At 37.7% G+C, this 18,416-nt stretch overlaps 1 protein-coding gene across 5 annotated transcripts in view; it reads right to left on the reverse strand.

The window, feature by feature from the left end:
- The window catches only part of MAP7 (microtubule associated protein 7), a 171,650-nt gene that overhangs the window by 19,652 nt on the left and 133,582 nt on the right, over positions 1-18,416 (reverse strand). For all 5 annotated transcript variants that reach the window (XM_063443272.1, XM_063443271.1, XM_063443270.1 and 2 more), the window contains exons 4-7: positions 11,145-11,308; positions 10,821-10,938; positions 4,608-4,718; positions 2,981-3,094 (exon numbers count right to left, since the gene is read on the reverse strand). In XM_063443272.1, coding sequence (XP_063299342.1) covers positions 2,981-3,094; positions 4,608-4,718; positions 10,821-10,938; positions 11,145-11,308 — 507 coding nt within the window. The remainder of the gene's footprint in view (positions 1-2,980; positions 3,095-4,607; positions 4,719-10,820; positions 10,939-11,144; positions 11,309-18,416) is intronic.

Consider the following 18,416-nt stretch of genomic DNA (forward strand, 5'->3'; position numbering starts at 1 on the left):
ATTTTAAAATGTATTTGTATGTGTGCGCTGTTCTTTAATCTGTATTGATCAAAAATACAATTGTACTGAACAGTTTAATACATAAAAATCACAGGATATACAAGAACCAATACATTATGATGGCTGAACTTGACACAAACCAGAAAATGACATTCAGTAAAACGTTAAAAAAAATATAAAAAAAAAAAAATATATATATATATATATATATTCACTTTACTCCCACATAATGATAAATTAACAAATTTTATAGTGAAATTATGGTGTGTCAAGTTTGGACAAACAGTAAAGTAACAATACAGGCAAAAAGTATGCTCAAAATTGTAAACAAAACAAGAAATGAAATTGAATATTTGCAAGAAATATGCACTTTTACAGTTATATATTTTAATATATATATATTTATCAAATATTCACACATTTAACAAATACATCCCATTTTATAAAAGGGTCAGTCTGCAGCTAGGTGTAATAAACGTATTCAAGGAGTTTTTGCTCAGTCAGTATTGCTGTGGCTTATTGCTAGAAAAATTGTCTATTATCTTTTAGACAAACAACTTCAAAATAACACTTTTTCTAATCACAAAAAGGACAAGATTATATGGACATTCAACCACAGTAGGTGTGCCTCTGCTCTGGGACACATCTGCAGCAATTCATTTCAGGAACTATATGAAGTCTGGCAATAGATATGGGGTCTGTTAGTAGCTAAAACGTCTGTCTGTGCAGCTGTGCTCAGGCATTTAGTCCCAATCCTTCCAGGATGACCGTCATAGGACTTTTATTTCCACAAAAGTTAAATAGCTACTTGCTAATTAATCTAGACATACAGGCTAATGATTCAATTAATCAAAAAAAACCTCTTCTGATTTCAGTATATATCTTTGAAATGCTTCTCTGTGGTTCCAAATATATTGAAAGTTATGACACATACTACTCTTTGAAAATCATTATGGTGTAATCAAAGGTAGGTGAGGATGGATAATAAATGGGATGAGGTGAAGAGGTGGGATGACCAGTCTGTACTAATGGCATCCATCAGACTAATCACATAGTCGTGTAGGTTTAGAAAGAGACTGATTTCCATGAAAGTTCAACCTAATTCTAGTGCCTGCGATTCTGAGAAGAACCCCTGTATAATTTAATTTGTAGACCTAACCCCTTCCATTGTAATAAAAAACAAAAAAAACAACAACCCAGTAACTAAGGGGACTTAAAATAACCATTCAAGCACCATAAACAATACATGACTACCAAGTCCTAGAGCAAGAACTGAATGATAAACCTGCCCCTTCTTTCAGATTATTATTACTTTTAGGACAGGAGTAGTATGTGCAAAGACAGGCTCGGCTTGGTCACAACTCACAAGAATGTCAGTGCCATTTGCCTTCCTCCTATTGTGGAGAGGCACTTTTCTTTTAGGTCTGCAAATTCATTTAACATCAAATACATATACATTCAGTGCATTCGATAGTATTCACTAGTAAACATTCATCCAGCAGATAATTTCAAACAACATTATGTGTACCAAATCAATGGTCATCCCAGACAGACTAGGGAATGCATAGAACATTTTGCATCAGGATGTTAAACAGGACATAGGGATTATTACAACTTTGATGTGATCGGTATGCATCCAAAGATATGTAAAGTAAACAATGGAAGAACTAAAACTGGACAAACTAAGCAGGGATAACACAGATTTAAATTATTTGTGAAGTGGAGTTAATCTCCCAGTCCCAGCATATTCAGAGTGGCAAACTGTAATAATCCCTGTATATATGCCAGTGCTCCAGAATAATTTTACTAAAAGAAATCCAACGTAATTTTTTTCAATGATAAAATTATCTTTTTTTTAATCCACCATGCTTTTATCAGCATTCAATAATACAAAATAGCCTAGTGACCCTTTCCTATCAGTAAGTTTTATTGGACAATGTAAACTCTAATGCTGCATTAAATAGATAATTGCACTGGAAAATAAGTTACAGCAGCACTGACTTTTCTATTAGTTGCTAATAGAACAACCTCCCTAAGTAATGTAACCTAATTAAATGTAAATGCGCACTAATCTAATCATCTTGCAAAAGAATTGCAATATGATTCTGAACAGTTCTTGATATATCAAACTTTCTTTATAAAATGGATAAAGCATTATTGCACACTAGTGTTTAGCACAAAGTAATGTTGCTTCCATATTTAAACACTGTGTAAGCAGAGCTTTGAGATATCAGATCATGGAATGGTATTAATGGTTACGGAACTGTAGATGGACTGAGGACAGTAGCATGTCATCCATAAAGGTATTTAAGTGGCCTCACACCATGGCCAACATGATCCTTAATATGATACTGGTCAAACTATCACCTGGAAAGATAGTCACCAATCTTAAACCCTGGGGAACCTGTGATGGTCAGTGTAAATCCTCCTGACTGGTGCATAACAAGAACCTGAATTTGACAAGATGTTCCTGGCAAAATAAACTCCATGGCAGAGTTGCCTGCTGGTTAGGAAGCAAATCTGGTGAGTGCTCATAGCCAAGATGTATTGAATGTGAATACATTAATTTATGCAAACTGACACATTACTAGCAATCAGACAAAACAAGTCAAAAGCCAGTTTATATGTGGTGGTTGCTATAGACAAAACACAGCTGCCAATTGTACAAATAGTGTTTTTTGGTATCTGCACTGAAATAAAGTTCTGGACCCATCTGCAATGTCCTCTTCACTGACACACCAACCGTGTAAAATAAACAGTCTGTGCCTGGAAAAGATCACACAATTGCTTCTCTATAGATCAGTAGTTAACCTTTCCACAAAGCACAGCATCATATCTGTTCACCGTTAAATACATATTATCACTATGATATGCACAACTTGTTCTACTTACAGAGCAGAAGGTAACATCTGTGAGCGGCAGGGAAAATCTTGAAAAAAGTTAAACCATACAAATTAAGTTCAGTTTCTAATGAGTTTACCTGAGTCTCCAGACAGGGCAGCTGTGCTCTTACTTCTGGCCAGGTACGAGTGAGTGGGTGTTAGCAGTCTGCTAACAACATTGCTGTCCCATGGACTGAGCCGTGGTCTCCTGCCTACACATTAGAGATAAAATCAGTCAGAACTGGTCATTTTGACTTTTATGTGCCACACAGATAGAAAATATATATAAATAGAGATATAAAATGTCTCTAATTTAGTTCTAGCAAAATATAGAAATTAATTTGTGATTGGATTTCATTTAGAACACCTTTGGGGAGAGAAGTTAACGCAGTTTTCCAATTTCTCCGGAAGTACAGCTTTACAAGTAGTAGAGGTTATGGTCAAGACCACTTTCATACATATAAAGCTTGGTCAGGCTGTCAGTCAATGAATCATCACCATTCATATAAGAGATCCCAAGAACCAGTGCTATATGTCCTACGTGTGACCTTGTTAGAACATTAAACTATTGTTTTAATTTATGTAGCCTTACACACTAACACATTGACTTGTGTTTGGTGGCCACTTCAGAAAGATAACAACTGTCAGTTTTGTGTCATTTGTAGTTATATATTTAAAAAAAAAATAGACATTGTAATAGATTTTATTTTTCATACAATAAGACCAATTGGATTAATTAAAAAAAAAAATACAAAAAATCCCTCTTGCCTCAAGTTTCCAGTTTCTATAAAAAAAAAATGTAAGCCCTTAAATGTATGCTTCAAAAATGGTCTTGAAATATGTTGGTGACTACTGATTGTCCACAGAACACAATTTGAGAACCACTGGTCTTGCATTAACCATCAAACATAATGAAATGCTAAAACATGAAAAGCAAGGAGCTGGTATTGCAACATGTGGGACTGGATAATAGATATGCTTAAAGTCTCAATATTACCTGTTATAATATAAGATGCATGAGATATACAGAATATGAGTCACGGACAGCAAACCATGGAGTCTGTGTGTACAGCACTCACTTTTATTTCACAGAAACACAAATGTATAGGCACACAATACTCATAAGCAAATAACAAAAAAAAAAAAAAGCATTAAAAAAACTAAACACAAAACAAAACTGAATGAGTGATCATGGGAAAGCATGAGAACATATTAATGATTGCTGTAAATATAATTTTAACTTTTTATTTTATTTCCTTAGTATAACTACAGCATCAAGATTTCTCTAAATTTAAATGAATGCTAATGCCAAGCTCACTCATGGCATTATTATAGACACATACTAGCTAATATTAAGACCATAGGCTAGTTGTACTTCCTTGATTATGGGAATATATTTTAAATCTCCATCACTTTTGGTTCAAATTTTGACACTTATGTTGTAAAGGTGAAGTTGTGGCATTGGTTACTATAGCAACAATCTGAAGTTGTCTGAATTATTTTGGGCAATATGTCTTAAGGTCAACATAAAAATGAATTGTATTATATATAATACATTTTAAAAATTATGAAAGTCAGAATTTACATATTTGTTGAAATGTTTAGTTTGCCCTAAATTCTGATCTTTTTTTTTTCTATTCTCTATATATTTGGTAGGGGAGAAGGGGTACATTTTGACCACTGAGTTTAACATAACCTACATCTTGTCAGTACACTGTACTGTACCTCTGTCAGGAGAATTAAGTAATGTTGCAGATGAGGTCGAGAGTCGCTTGCTAATAACTGGATCGATATGTTTCGAAAGGTTCATTGTTGAAACGGATCGCCTGTCTGGATCTAAAATAAATGAAGATATAGCTAATTGGCAGAAAGTTCATTAGCCAATAGATTACCATTAATTGGAGTTAGAACATAACTGGCCTTAGAACACTCCATTTCTCAGCACAACTGCAATCTGGAAGTCAAATAGCGATCACACCAACACAAACTACCTGCTAAGCTTTTATCCAATTCATTCAGCAAAGCTTGATTCCCAGCATATGGCAGTATGAATGGAACAGTTATTATTATTATTGCCATTTATATAGCGCCAACAGATTCCGTAGCGCTTTACAGTTCTTTTAAAAACTATGCACACATTGAAAGGGTAAATCACTAAAATCCAGATTTTTACAAATTGAATTCAAATGGCAATACTTAGGCAAAAATGGCTGTTCTGGAAAAATTCTCCAATTGTGCTATTTTTGCCTAATTGTTTCCCCTTGGATTTAATTTGCAAAAATATGGAGCTAAGTGAATAATTCAGAGAATTAAACTACACAACGTAAGCTCTATGATTTGAACAGTTAGCAGTAGTAAACTAGTAGTGTATTGGTGTAACCGGATAGTTGCCTCAAGGCATAGAATTACAGACTAACAGGTTGATTCACTAAAGGGAGAATTTGGGATCAATTCAAAGTGAATTTCAAATTTAAGGTCAAATAGCAGAACTGGGAAAAAAAAGTCAGACATGCTATTCATTTAGCTACTCTGGCCATAAATTTAAAATTCACTTAAAAATTCTCTTTTTAATGAATAATCCTGAAATTACCCAAACTAGGGAATTGCTACCATGACCATGAGGATAACACGCACCATGACAAAGGTGCACATACTAATGAAGGCAATATTAAGAAACAGAGGAGAAAATGACACCATCTTTTGCATGTGACTTTTATGCATAAAAAGTAAAACTTATTTTAGTGTAAGCCACTGAATGGATCACTATATGAATCATACTTAAAGAGGGATAGATCAACTAGTTTATTTATTTTGACTTTATGGAACAAACAAAATGTATTGTATTATAAACTGCTAAAGTGTGCTACTTTAAAAGGGAAAGCAACACATTTTGGACCAAAATTACCAGTTCCTCTCTCCTATTCATTGTGCTACTTTTCTTTCTTGTGGCCCAGAATATTTTAATGTATCCATAGCAATAAATCTCAGCAACAAGTGAAACGGTGGTCACCTTCAGGCAAGTATACATTTTATCTATACATTAAGATGGTAAAATCACCATCATAAGTATAGATTACAATATATAATTCCCCGAAGATGGATTACTCATGCACTATATAGGAATCTGTAGATGGACACACAATCTGTAAAAGTCTAATAGAGACATTAAGGTGGACATGAAAATTGACTAAGAAGTGCACTTTTCTTAAAGAGACACAATAGGCACCCAGCCCACTTCATCTCATTGAAGTTGTCTGAGTGCAATGCCCCTGTTCCCTTAACTCTGTAATTTAAAACATTGCAGTTTTAGGGTAACTGTCATTTTAACACTGAGGTATTAAAGGGACACTATAGTCACCCAAACAACTTTAGCTTAATGAATCAGTTTTAGTGTATAGATCATGCTTCTCAGGTTTGACTGCCATATAGGAGTTGAATTACTTTGTTTCTGTTTATGCAGCCCTTGTCACACCTCCCCTGACTCTGATTGACAGAGCCTGCATGAAAAAAACTGGTTTCACTTTCAATCAGATGTAATTTACCTTAAACAATTGTATCTCTTTCTCTGTAAATTGAACTGTAATCACATACAGGAGGCTCTTGCAGGGTCTAGCAAGCTATTAACATAGCAGGGGATAATTTTTTTTAAATTAGACGGAACTTGCAATAAAGGAAGGATAAACGTTAGATGCCTCTTTACAGGAAGTGTTTAGGAAGGATGTGCAAGTCACAGGCAGGAAGGTGTGACTAGGGTTTACAAACAAAGTGATTTAACTCCTAAATGGCAGAGAATTGAACAGTGAGACTGCATTGACATGATCTATACACCACAACTGCTTCATTAAGTTAAAGTTGTTTTCGTGACTATAGGGTCACTTTAAGACTGTCTCTAGTGGCTGTCTAGCAGAAATTCAGCATCAAGCAAAATCCCATAGGAAAGCAAGGGTTAAACCAGGTCTGTCCAACCTGCGGCCCCCCAGTTGTTGCTGAACTACAACCATGATTCTTTCAATGAAACAGATAGCCAGGGAATCATGGGAGGTGTATTTTAGCAACATCTGGGGGGCCGCAGGTTGGACAGCCCGGGGTTAAACACAACACCAATCGCTGTTACACTGGCAGCCACTGGAGGAACTTCAACTGCAACGATCAAGTGTCATGTGATGTTGCAGCTCACATAAGGAAGCATTGCTTAGATGCTTTCATATAAGAAAGCTTGGGTTCACAAGCAAAGTTTGCCACTAATGCACTTTAGATGGTCCAATCCAATGTTGAATTGGATTGGACCATTCTGAAGGAGGCCGTACTAATTCCATTACAATGTGGGAAAAGGAGAGATAAACAGCGCTGAGGGAGTCTCGTGCTGGAAAAAGGTACGTTCAAAATGTATTTTAATTATTTTTATTGCACACACGGGGAAATTACATCTATATAATTTGGAACACTAAAGTGTTAGTGATAGAGGTTTGTATTGCGAACACTTTAGTGTTCCTTTCAGTTATCATGTAGGTTTGTAAGTATTCGATTATGTGAAATAAAAGGCAAATTATATTCAAAATAAGACAACGATTTGATGATAGTCTGTACAGGAGAAGATACAAATATATATCATTTCTCAAATAAAAGCAACTTTTAATATTTAAAGAAAGTTGCCTGTTAATCTCATCCTAAACATTTCTCACCTTTTATACCACTCTCTTTAATGCACTTTTTTATGTGTTTGCTTCACCATTACCCTCATTTCATTGTCATTAAGGTATACTTAGATATATTTGCACCTCCTTCTTTTTCTTCTTCTAAAATTCTATGGAAAATAGATTTTTGAAAAGAACAACCCATGCAATGTTGCATCATGGATCTGTAACAAGAAACTACCTGGTTTTGGGAGGTGGCATACAGAAGTATTTTTGTTGTGCTTTATTAGTTGTTTATTTAACCAAATTGGAACGTTGTTGAGAAGCCTAGAACTAACTTTCCCATGCCTTACGCAATTAATACATTCTGGGTTTCTTGATGCTGAAAGTAACATGAAAGAGGATGAGTTGCTTGTGGAGAATTTCTACACACTGAACATTACAATAACAGGAGCTTGGGAAGATTCAACACAACATAGTGGTTTAGGTACCACCTCTTTTAACACCAGCCCTGGCTTGCAAATGGTGTGCCAATTCACACAGATCGACAGTGGTGAAAGATGATTCAACAAAATAACCTAGGAATAGAACAGGTGAAAATGATGTAAAAAGCAAAAACAGAAAGAAAAAGAAAAAAAAAAACATGTTTCAGGAAAAGATAAAAAAAAAAAAAACAGATCAAAAAAATGTACAGTGTCGGATCACATTCTGTATGCATCGATGATTCATACAATTAAAGAATTAACAACATTAGATAAATACCATCATGCAACAAAATCTTGATTGACAAATGGTAAGAGATCTGCAGTTATTACCCCGAGCTAGATTGTAGTTTGCCTGTTGTTATTGGTCCCACTTACACAAATCAAAAAGCCAATTAGCAATAAACTAATCTAGTTTACTGGCAATAATTTAAACAATAACTGTTTTCTGAAACAGTACACAACACATGCACAGTGTGACACTTTAGTGCCCATGTCACCTCTGATATAAACAGAATAATACTTGAGAACAATCACATAATGCATGGAAATAAAAGTCATGTACTGATAAAGTCCTGATAGTCCTTTTAACAAACTCTCACCAAACACCAAACCAAACAAAGCCACAAATATAATTAATTGGTAAATTCTCATTCTATAAAAAATAAATAAATAAATAAATAAATAAAAAGGCAGTGTTTACTTACTGACTAGTAACACCTCTAGTGGCAGTTACCTACATTCAGTATCTCCACACTCTGCATGTACATGCTGAATGCCCCCATAGAGATGTATTAACTCAATGCATCTCTACGTGGAGAAGTTGATTGGTGCAGTGTTTGCTGTGCATGCACAATTGCCTCCCCTTTCCTATGGGAAAGAATTGGATAGGCTTAGATCATGGGTCCTCAAACTTCGGCCCCCCAGATGTTGCTTAACTACAACTCCTATGATTCTCTGGCTATCTATGGAATTCAAAGAATCATGGGAGTTTTAGTTCAGCAACATCTGGGGGGCTGGAGTTCGAGGACCCATGGCTTAGATCATCAAGCTACTGTGAGACTGGTGCAGTGATGGAGAAAAATCAAATTTAAACACCTTTTTATTTCACAGAGAGGGGGACCCGTAAACCTAAATATTTACTCCAGCACTATAGTGTTAGGAATACATATTTGGACTCCTAGCACAATAGTGTTCATTTAAAGGGACTCTACTCTATAGGCACCCAGACCCCTTCATCTGATTGAAGAGGTTTGGATGCAGAGTCCCTGTCCCACTTAGAGTTTCTCAAAAACTGTACTGTTTACATTGCAGCACTAAGACAGCCTCTCGTGGCTGTCTACCAGATAGTCACTAGAGGCTCTTGCAAGAGTTTATCAGACTCTAAATGCCTAAATGATGCTGGATGTCCTCATGACATCCAGCTTCAGTGAAATCCCCATAGGAAAGCATTGATTCAATGTTTTCCTATGAGGAGGGCCTAATGCGCTGCAAATGCAGATTAGGTCCCCCGTCAGATGATGTTAGAGGTGGCGTAGCGAAGACCCAGCACTGCGGGACATTGGTGCTGGAATCGGGTGAGTAAATAAAAGGTTATACAGATAATACAGATCTGTATTCCTAATACTATAGAATCTGTTTAGGGAGAAAGTGTCTCTAGTGGCTGTCTGGTTGATGGATTACAATGCTTACTTAGAGAAGTATTGTAGAGACCTGTTCTCTGAGAAAAAACATACAGCATCTATGTACCAAAACTATTACATCAAATTATAGCGGTCTTGGAGCTTAGAGTGTCAATATAACAATAAAAGTTTTTAAATATACATACATATCTTAGGTTTGTAAAGTAATATTTATGTAAAAAGTGTGTGTGTTTTTTTAAATCCATTTTACAAAAAGTGCAGATTTCATAGAAATCGGCACTTTTATAAATGAACCTTGTTACATACCACATGGCCAGGGGCGTACCAGGAGCATTTGGCACCCGGGGCGGATCCTATATTTAAAATGCCGCCATTGTGAAAGTGATCCCTGGGCACCCCCCTAGTGAGTGGCACCTTCCGCCTCAGTATGCCACTAGACCATGGCTGTCAATTAGATCCTATTACATCCTGGTTATTTAGCTCAGTGGAGTTAACTCAAGAGGCAGACAATTGCCCAAAGCACCTGTCTTGGAAAGACTCAATGAACTGCATTGGGAAGTCTGTAGACAGCCCACTTCTGAGCTGGGGAAGAAAGGCTTGCCAGGGCTGACAACAAGAAATCTGCAGCTTTTGCAAGCTGCTTTTAGATGTATCCCACTGAAAAAATAATGCATAATTAAATGCATGCATGTTTTCTTTGGTGGTATATCTACAAATTAGTGTTTTTTATTTTTTTATGTACTTGCGCAGTAAAGTGTCCCTTTAAACTTACCTGTAATCCATCACCAAGACAGTCTCCTTGATGCAGCCTAATTTTTCATGCTTGATGATCTTTGGACCAGTCAGATGCTTATATAGAGAAGCATTGTAGACCGGTGCAAGGCACATCCCATATAAAAAGTCAAACTGCAAACAGTTTAACTACTTACACTGGGCAGGAGTCATGGCACTCCTAATACCATAACAACTGCAGTGCGCTAGAGGTGTTATGGTGTTTGAAGAATTTCTTTAAAAAAAAGATTTAATCATAAAATACATTGCAAATGCAAAGCAAAGCCATAAACCATAATTAACCATATCCATAATCAGTTTCAAGAAGATACATGTACTGAACAAGTACATGACCGCCAATGACTGCATGGAAAGTCTGACTTTGCTGGATATCTCACTCCTGTTTACCTGAGCTACTAATGCTAGTGTTACTCTGCAGGGCACCACCCCAGGACCAACGGTTGTTTTTCTGTTTTGGCTTCTGGCTCCTTTCAATCGTACGTTTTACCACAGCTTCATGGCGTTCCTTCAAAAGAAATATGCTTACAGTTAGAATGATAAATATTTATTGTTGAAGTACAGAAGAACTAAATATCCCTTTCCTAGTAAATGCAATGACTCATAATACAACCATATCATCCCTCCATCTTGTGTTCCCTAAATTAAAATGTAGTTAAGGACATGCATAGTATCACAGACCACAGGATTGATATTGTAAATGAGTAATCCTACCTTGTCCTCTTCTAATTTCATTTTTCGCTTCTCATCAACTGCAGCTCGTCGTTTTTCCTCTTTAAGCCTCTGTTCCTCCAGCTTCTTCTTGCGTTCTTCTAGTTGTTTCTCATAATGCTGGCGAGCCCTAGTTTCCTTCTCTAACCATAAAGATTCTCTGGCAGCTGGTAACCAAATAAGAAAACTATAAGCTTACATAATAAATAACAGCAGTTCCATTTGTTTTCTCATACATTTGAGCTGAACCTCATGGCTTAGGAAATTGAACAGCGGACTTTTAATGCTTGATTTTACACTGGTGTAAAGTCATAAGGTTCTGACCTCTCCTTAAGTTGCTTCATCCCTCTACATTTACCTTTTACGTATGGAATTGTGGCATACTTAATAAGAAGTTATAAGAAGTAGAACATTTGAGGTTGAGCCACAGATTGTAATCTGTGTTTCCAATTCATAAGCAATTTTATAGTTTGGGACATGTTGTGGACAGTACTACCTCTGCCTCATGCCTTTGTGTGTATTTTTTTTGTATCTGGTAAACTCATCTGTATCATGTTCAAGGTTCATGTATCTTACACCAAAGTTGGTATATTATGGTCAAAACCGGTCAAATTTGAGATGCTAAAAAGATTAAATTAAGGGGCTTATTGATTATTTATTAAGAAAATTAATTCGAATTCCAAGCCACAAGTACGCCAAATATACTATCTGAATTGATAATAAAAACTTCAAACTACAAACAAGCATCAAGGGAATGTCTCCTGATATATTCTAGCTAGTTACCAATTACACAACATACCAAAATGACCAGGTAATGGAAATGCAAGTAGTCCTGCTCAATATGGAGCATTTAAATGGCACATAGCGGCAAGGGGTACCCAACCTCTCAAGCAAAGGCATAGCTAGAAAGAAGTCCCATGCATCTCCCCCCATGTGGGTTAGTGACAGGATTGGGGGAGTTATTGAGAGCATGGCAGTATGAAAAAGGTAACCGTGTGTGTGGAGTGGTGAGTCTCATGGCAACTCCTCTTTCTCTACTCTTTTCCATTCTTTTCTTCTCTTTTCTCCTGTTATCAACTCTCATACATGTTCTACACAGCTAAATTGTGGTTGCAACAGTTTTGTTACAATTCTCTGTGATTCTCATGAAATAAGGTGAAATCTTGATGCCAAATAGCATTGAATATGAGGTCATGCTTTTCAGTCTATGTATTCTGGATGTCCATAAACAAAGAATTAAAAATGAATAAATTACAATTAATGGCAATTAGCAATTTACCAAAAACTCAGAAACCGATTAGCAACCATGGGAATACGACAGTGCTCATTACCTTGATTTGGCAGCTGAGAAAAGGATTTCTGATAACTTTTGATTTCACTTCAGTAAACAATACTAAATACTCAGGTAGTAGTTATTTGAAAAAATAAAATTAAAATATGACCAAGAGCTTCCCTTTATAATCATAGTACCAGTAATTGAATAGTTCACCATTGCCACAAGTGAACATTAATCTGTTATTGTCATTGCCAATAATTTCATTTGTTTAGTTGATGGATTAACATATTTTTTGGCCCGAGAATGGAGAACCACAAAGAGTTACAAATATGACAAAATACAAGAAACATTAATGCAATCTTTTTGCTTCCAGCACCATCAGATTGTCAATACAAAAATTAGGATCTTGTTTTTTAGTGATCACACACTCTACTCCAGAGTAATGGCATACATTTCATTTCTATAGCAATTCATTACACACGAAGTGGTGTCTGGCAGGTTCATAAATCTAAACCCAAACCAGTTCAAATCACTTAAAGGACCACTCTAGGCACCCAGACCACTTCAGCTTAATGAGGTGGTCTGGGTGCCAGGTCCTTCTAGGGTTAACCCATTTTTTCATAAACATAGCAGTTTCAGAGAAACTGCTATGTTTATGAATGGGTTAAGCCTTCCCCCTATGTCCTCTAGTGGCTGTCTCATTGACAGCCGCTAGAGGCGCTTGCGTGCTTCTCACTGTGATTTTCACAGTGAGAGCACGCCAGCGTCCATAGGAAAGCATTATGAATGCTTTCCTATGTGACCGGCTGAATGTGCGCGCAGCTCTTGACGCGCGTGCGCATTCAGCCGACGGGGAGTAGAAGAGGAGGATCGGAGGAGGAGAGCAGGAGGAGATCTCTCCGCCCAGCGCTGGAAAAAGGTAAGATTTAACCCCTTTCCCCTTTCCAGAGCCGGGCGGGAGGGGGTCCCTGAGGGTGGGGGCACCCTCAGGGCACTCTAGTGCCAGGAAAACGAGTATGCTTTCCTGGCACTAGAGTGGTCCTTTAACTGGTTTCAGTTATAATGGAGTAATGTTACAGAAATACAATATATAATATATAATAGTGTGTCTGATACTTTGTTTTTTCACATTCTACAATATCACCTTTTAAATACCCCAAGGGTACACTACCTTCTTTAGAGCAGAACTGGCAATGCTCTAGTTAGTCATATGCAAAACTTAGACTCTGTTTTAAGCACCATAAACTCTACAGCTTGAATAACCAGACAGCTGTTTTTTTCCCTTTATCACAGTACACATATGGCCACTCCACCCATGCTGTTGCAATGTACCTACATTAACCTTTTATTGAGTGCTATAAATGCTACATACTTACTGATTTGCCAAACACAGTTAAACTCACTAAAACATGGTTCGATACCGATAAGAATCTGTTACTAATATTATTTTCACTGAATATTTCCTAAAGTTAATTTCAGGTGACAGGTCTACTTTTACTATAATTTGAGAAAAAAATGCTCTGGGGATAGGGGCACTGTTTAAACTGTTACAGTAAAGCGATGTATCGGATTTTATGTGTCATTGCACAGTGCTACCTGACAAAACTACAGAGCAATGAATTCCAACACATGTATACACATTCTAAATGCCATGTACATTTCCTGAAAGGCCATGTTTGTTCGAATAACTATTCCATCTAACGAGTCTGGCGCACAACACACATTTCTATTACTTGGTATATAATATATCAAGTAAACTAATGAAAGAAATGACATGCATCTTTTGTCATGGGCAAAAAAAAAAAGACAATAGGTTTAAATTTTTTTAAAATAAAAACGAAACAAATTACTGTCACTCTAGATATCTGGGGATTGACAAAAACGTACGTGTGATAACTGGCATCAAGCAATAGGGTGATGAGAACATTCCTTTCACATACATAACATGAGAACGAGCCTCAGAGTAAAAAGCTGATATTATACCGAGATCACCTTCCATTGCCCTCTTTTTTTTAAATCTAGCTAGCTGACGTAAAGGTGGAACATGAGACTCTCCTAACACAGCAGCATGCATGTGTGTACTTTCTTTTAAGCAAATACCTTTAGGTTAATAACATGTTGTGACTGCTAAAACACAATTTCAAGTCTGGTTACCATGGTTTTTCATATAGTATCATTTTCCATATGCTTTTATCATTGGGTACTATACTTTTCATCAAAGTTGTAATAGAAGTATGGTGTAACTGTCAGAAGACAATACACTTTTACATTCATACATTAGGACTTTGGGACCATAAATCAAAGTGGAAACATATGTATGCCCAGTAGAAGTAATTGAGTCTCTGACTTTTTTATCTCAACCTTAAGGGGTTCTTTTGCACTGGTTTTTAACATACCCAATGACTTAAATAGAACACTCCATGTACCATAACCATTACAGCACATGGTAGTGATTGGTACCAGGAGTGCCCTGGCACACCTCTCAATGTACTGTTTACGAAATGTTTAATAACTTATTTAGGGTCACCTGGACGCTGCAGGTGGAAGCACCTACACAAAACTTCAGTAAGCTGCTCTCCGGACCTAAACCCGACCATGCAGGGCCAGCTCAATGGCCGAGAGCATCAGCTGATTGTCAGTAAGCTAAGCCCTGCACTGCAGGGATTAGCTCAAGGCAGAGAGCTACCAACTCTCACGGAGGAAGTGACTGTTGATAAGCAGACCGTAGGTAAGTTGTCATATAGTTAGCAAAAGGTGTGATTACTTACACGAGGGGGCTCCAGAGCACTCCTGGCACCATAACCACAACAGTGATCTGTACTGGTTATGGTGCTTGGATAGTTTCTCTAAGAATCTAATGTGTGTTTCATTACATTAAACTAGTTTTAAACAGAATGTTTTCCCCAAGAAGAAACATCTCAAAAGTTTTGCGAATCCCTCTCTCACTTTTTTAAACAAAAAATTTATCTAATTAGGAGCAACATAGTGGTGGAACCTGATACAGAAACTTTTACACCCTATGATGGCCCGATGTTCTCGAATTTTAAACCCGTTAGTACACCCGAGATTTTGATCATCCTCAAGTCTCTCAGGGCATCGTCCTCATCGCTGGATCCCTGCACTGCTCAGCTGGTGAAGGATGCCGCTGATGTTTTGGCCCCCTATATTGCAGACATTGTTAGTATGTCATTTGCCACCGGAGTTGTTCCTGGCATTCTGAAGCAGGCTGTGGTTATCCCCCTGCTGAAGACTCCAACTGTGCCACGCTCCGAGTTGAGCAACAATCGACCTATTTCCACCTTGCCTTTTTTGGCCAAGATCATCGAGAGAGCGGCGGTATGGCAGATTCAGCCTCACCTGGAATCTAATTACATTCTGGATGACTTCCAATCGGGATTTCGACCTGGTAGAGGGACAGAGACTGCCCTGGTTAAAGTCCACGACGATCTCCTGTGGGCCTTGGACAGAGGGGAGGAAATTGCCCTGGTACTCCTGGATTTATCGGCGGCCTTCGATACCATCGATCATGATAGATTGACAGAGAGGCTACTTACTGTGGCTGGTGTGGATGACAGGGCGCTGGCTTGGGTGACCTCGTTTCTCCACGACAGGGTTCAAAGGGTAAAATTGGGAACATTTTACTCCTCTAACATCGCCCTGACGTGTGGAGTCCCCCAGGGTTCGGCTTTATCTCCAATCCTGTTTAACATCTATATGAGGCCACTGACCCATATCATCCGCCGCCACATGCTTCCCTATCATATCTATGCCGACGATACCCAGTTGTACTTTCGCCTGGCCAAGAAAAAGGAGGATCAAATCAATCTTTCTTCCTGCCTACAGGATATCCAGTCGTGGATGGGAGCCAATTATTTAAAACTTAATGGCTCCAAAACTGAATGCATCATCTTCAGTAACCAGGAGGTGAATAGTATCTTTCCCTCCGATCAAATCTCGGTGGTCAACGCCATCATCGGTAGCCGATTGGACTACTGCAATGTCCTGTACCTTGGACTGCCTCAGAACATCATACACAAGCTACAGTTGATACAGAACGCAGCTGCAAGGCTACTTACGGGTGTGGCCCGCAATGACCATATCACTCCATCTTTAAAAGCCCTGCACTGGCTGCCCATTCGTGAACGGGTTCTGTTTAAAAATGGTTGTTTGGTATATAAGGCAATCCACGGTATGGGACCAGACTATCTGAAGGATAAATTCACACGCTATGCTCCCAGTCGATCCTTGAGATCGGCTGATTTAGCCTTATTGAAGATTCCAAATTTTAAAAAGAAAAAGTGCGGAGGGAGGACGAGTGATGTTCAGGGAGCGCAATTTTGGAACTCCCTGCCTCTGACATTAAGACTTGAGAATGATCTACTGAAGTTCCGCCGGAGCTTAAAAACAGTTTTATTTGCTCAGGCATACGGGATGACATGAAATGTTTAACCTGGTTCAAATGCATGTGATTATAATGCTGTTGTGTGCTGGATATTGTTTTGCTTGTTTTTGATTGCTGGTATGCGCATCGAGACCCTATGGGTAATAAGACTGCGTTTCTTAAGAATTTTTAATAAATAAATAATAATAAATAATTATCCTCAGGCTTTTTCAAGGCAAAACCACCAGAAATGAACATACTAAAGGTTACACTTATGTGACCACATGAAATGGTGCAACTATTTACCCCAAATGACAAGTACGCCTCCCTGCAATGCTTAGTGTGTGCATCACTTCCGTTCAAGGTGGATGGCAGTACAGACAGACCGTCATTCACATCTTTTTCCAGCAGCCAAGTTTTTAGCGTTTCTAAACATATGCACCAGAAGTGTAATATTGAAAGGTATAAAGAAATGAAATACACTTTTATCTATACATTGAATGTCATAATTTGTAGCACTACAACACTGGACTATGTCTGAATTGTCAAGTTTAAGCCCCCCGTATAACCAGGTTGGCAGATTACCTTTTTACATCTTTTCATATCTGGGACAGCTAAACTATGCTGCAGAAATGACATCAGCAGACGAATACAAATCTAGGTTAATGTTTAACTGATTCTTCTGAACTTAAATGTAACTATATCTCCAAAGGGAAATTAGATTCTAATTTTCCTTTGTGTGGAGTGTGGAGGACAAAAAAAAAAGAAAAAAAAATGCAACACAAAATGTAATTGAATGATAAATAATAGAATCATATTTAGGTCACAAGATCGTATATCATGGCCTATCTTGTTAATACCAACCTTTGTCTCATATACATATCTGTACCTCACACGCCTTATTAATTAAATTTGATATAGTTGTCTAGATGACTATACCCATTTTTCAACCTTTTACCGAGAGTCTGAAAAAGTCTTAAAAATATGTCCCCAAGTACCCCTGTCTGGAGTAAGTACTTTCCATTTATTTAAATTTCAAATTAAATATTTAAGTTCATCCCATATCTGAGAACAAACCTGAATAAAGGTGATAAAGATTTAAACATACTAAGAAATAAAATGTCTGAACAAAGTTTACAGTTGTTGAATTTTTTAATTATTATTCATATTTTAATAATGTGTGTTGATTTTTTTTTTGGACAAAAGTTAACTTTTTTATGTGGCAGAGCAGACATGTTAGTTAACCTAACTTGACTACTGCTGTAGGTTCACTGAGACCAATAACAGTATTGCTCTGAGGTCACTTCATAGCAGCAGTAGGCAGCACTGTATGGTCCGCCTGCTTTACCCATTTTATCAGATCAGCCATGCATGACCCAGTGTTGACTGAGCTGGGGAGATAAAACACACGAAGGAGCTGGGGAGATGAGACACGTGGAGCAGCTGGGGGGAATGAGACACGTGGAGCAGCTGGGGGGAATGAGACACGTGGAGCAGCTGGGGGGAATGAGACACGTGGAGCAGCTGGGGGGAATGAGACACGTGGAGCAGCTGGGGGGAATGAGACACGTGGAGCAGCTGGGGGGAATGAGACACGTGGAGCAGCTGGGGGGAATGA

Source organism: Pelobates fuscus, chromosome 2, assembly GCF_036172605.1.
Source record: "Pelobates fuscus isolate aPelFus1 chromosome 2, aPelFus1.pri, whole genome shotgun sequence".
Taxonomy (NCBI): Eukaryota; Metazoa; Chordata; class Amphibia; order Anura; family Pelobatidae; genus Pelobates; species Pelobates fuscus.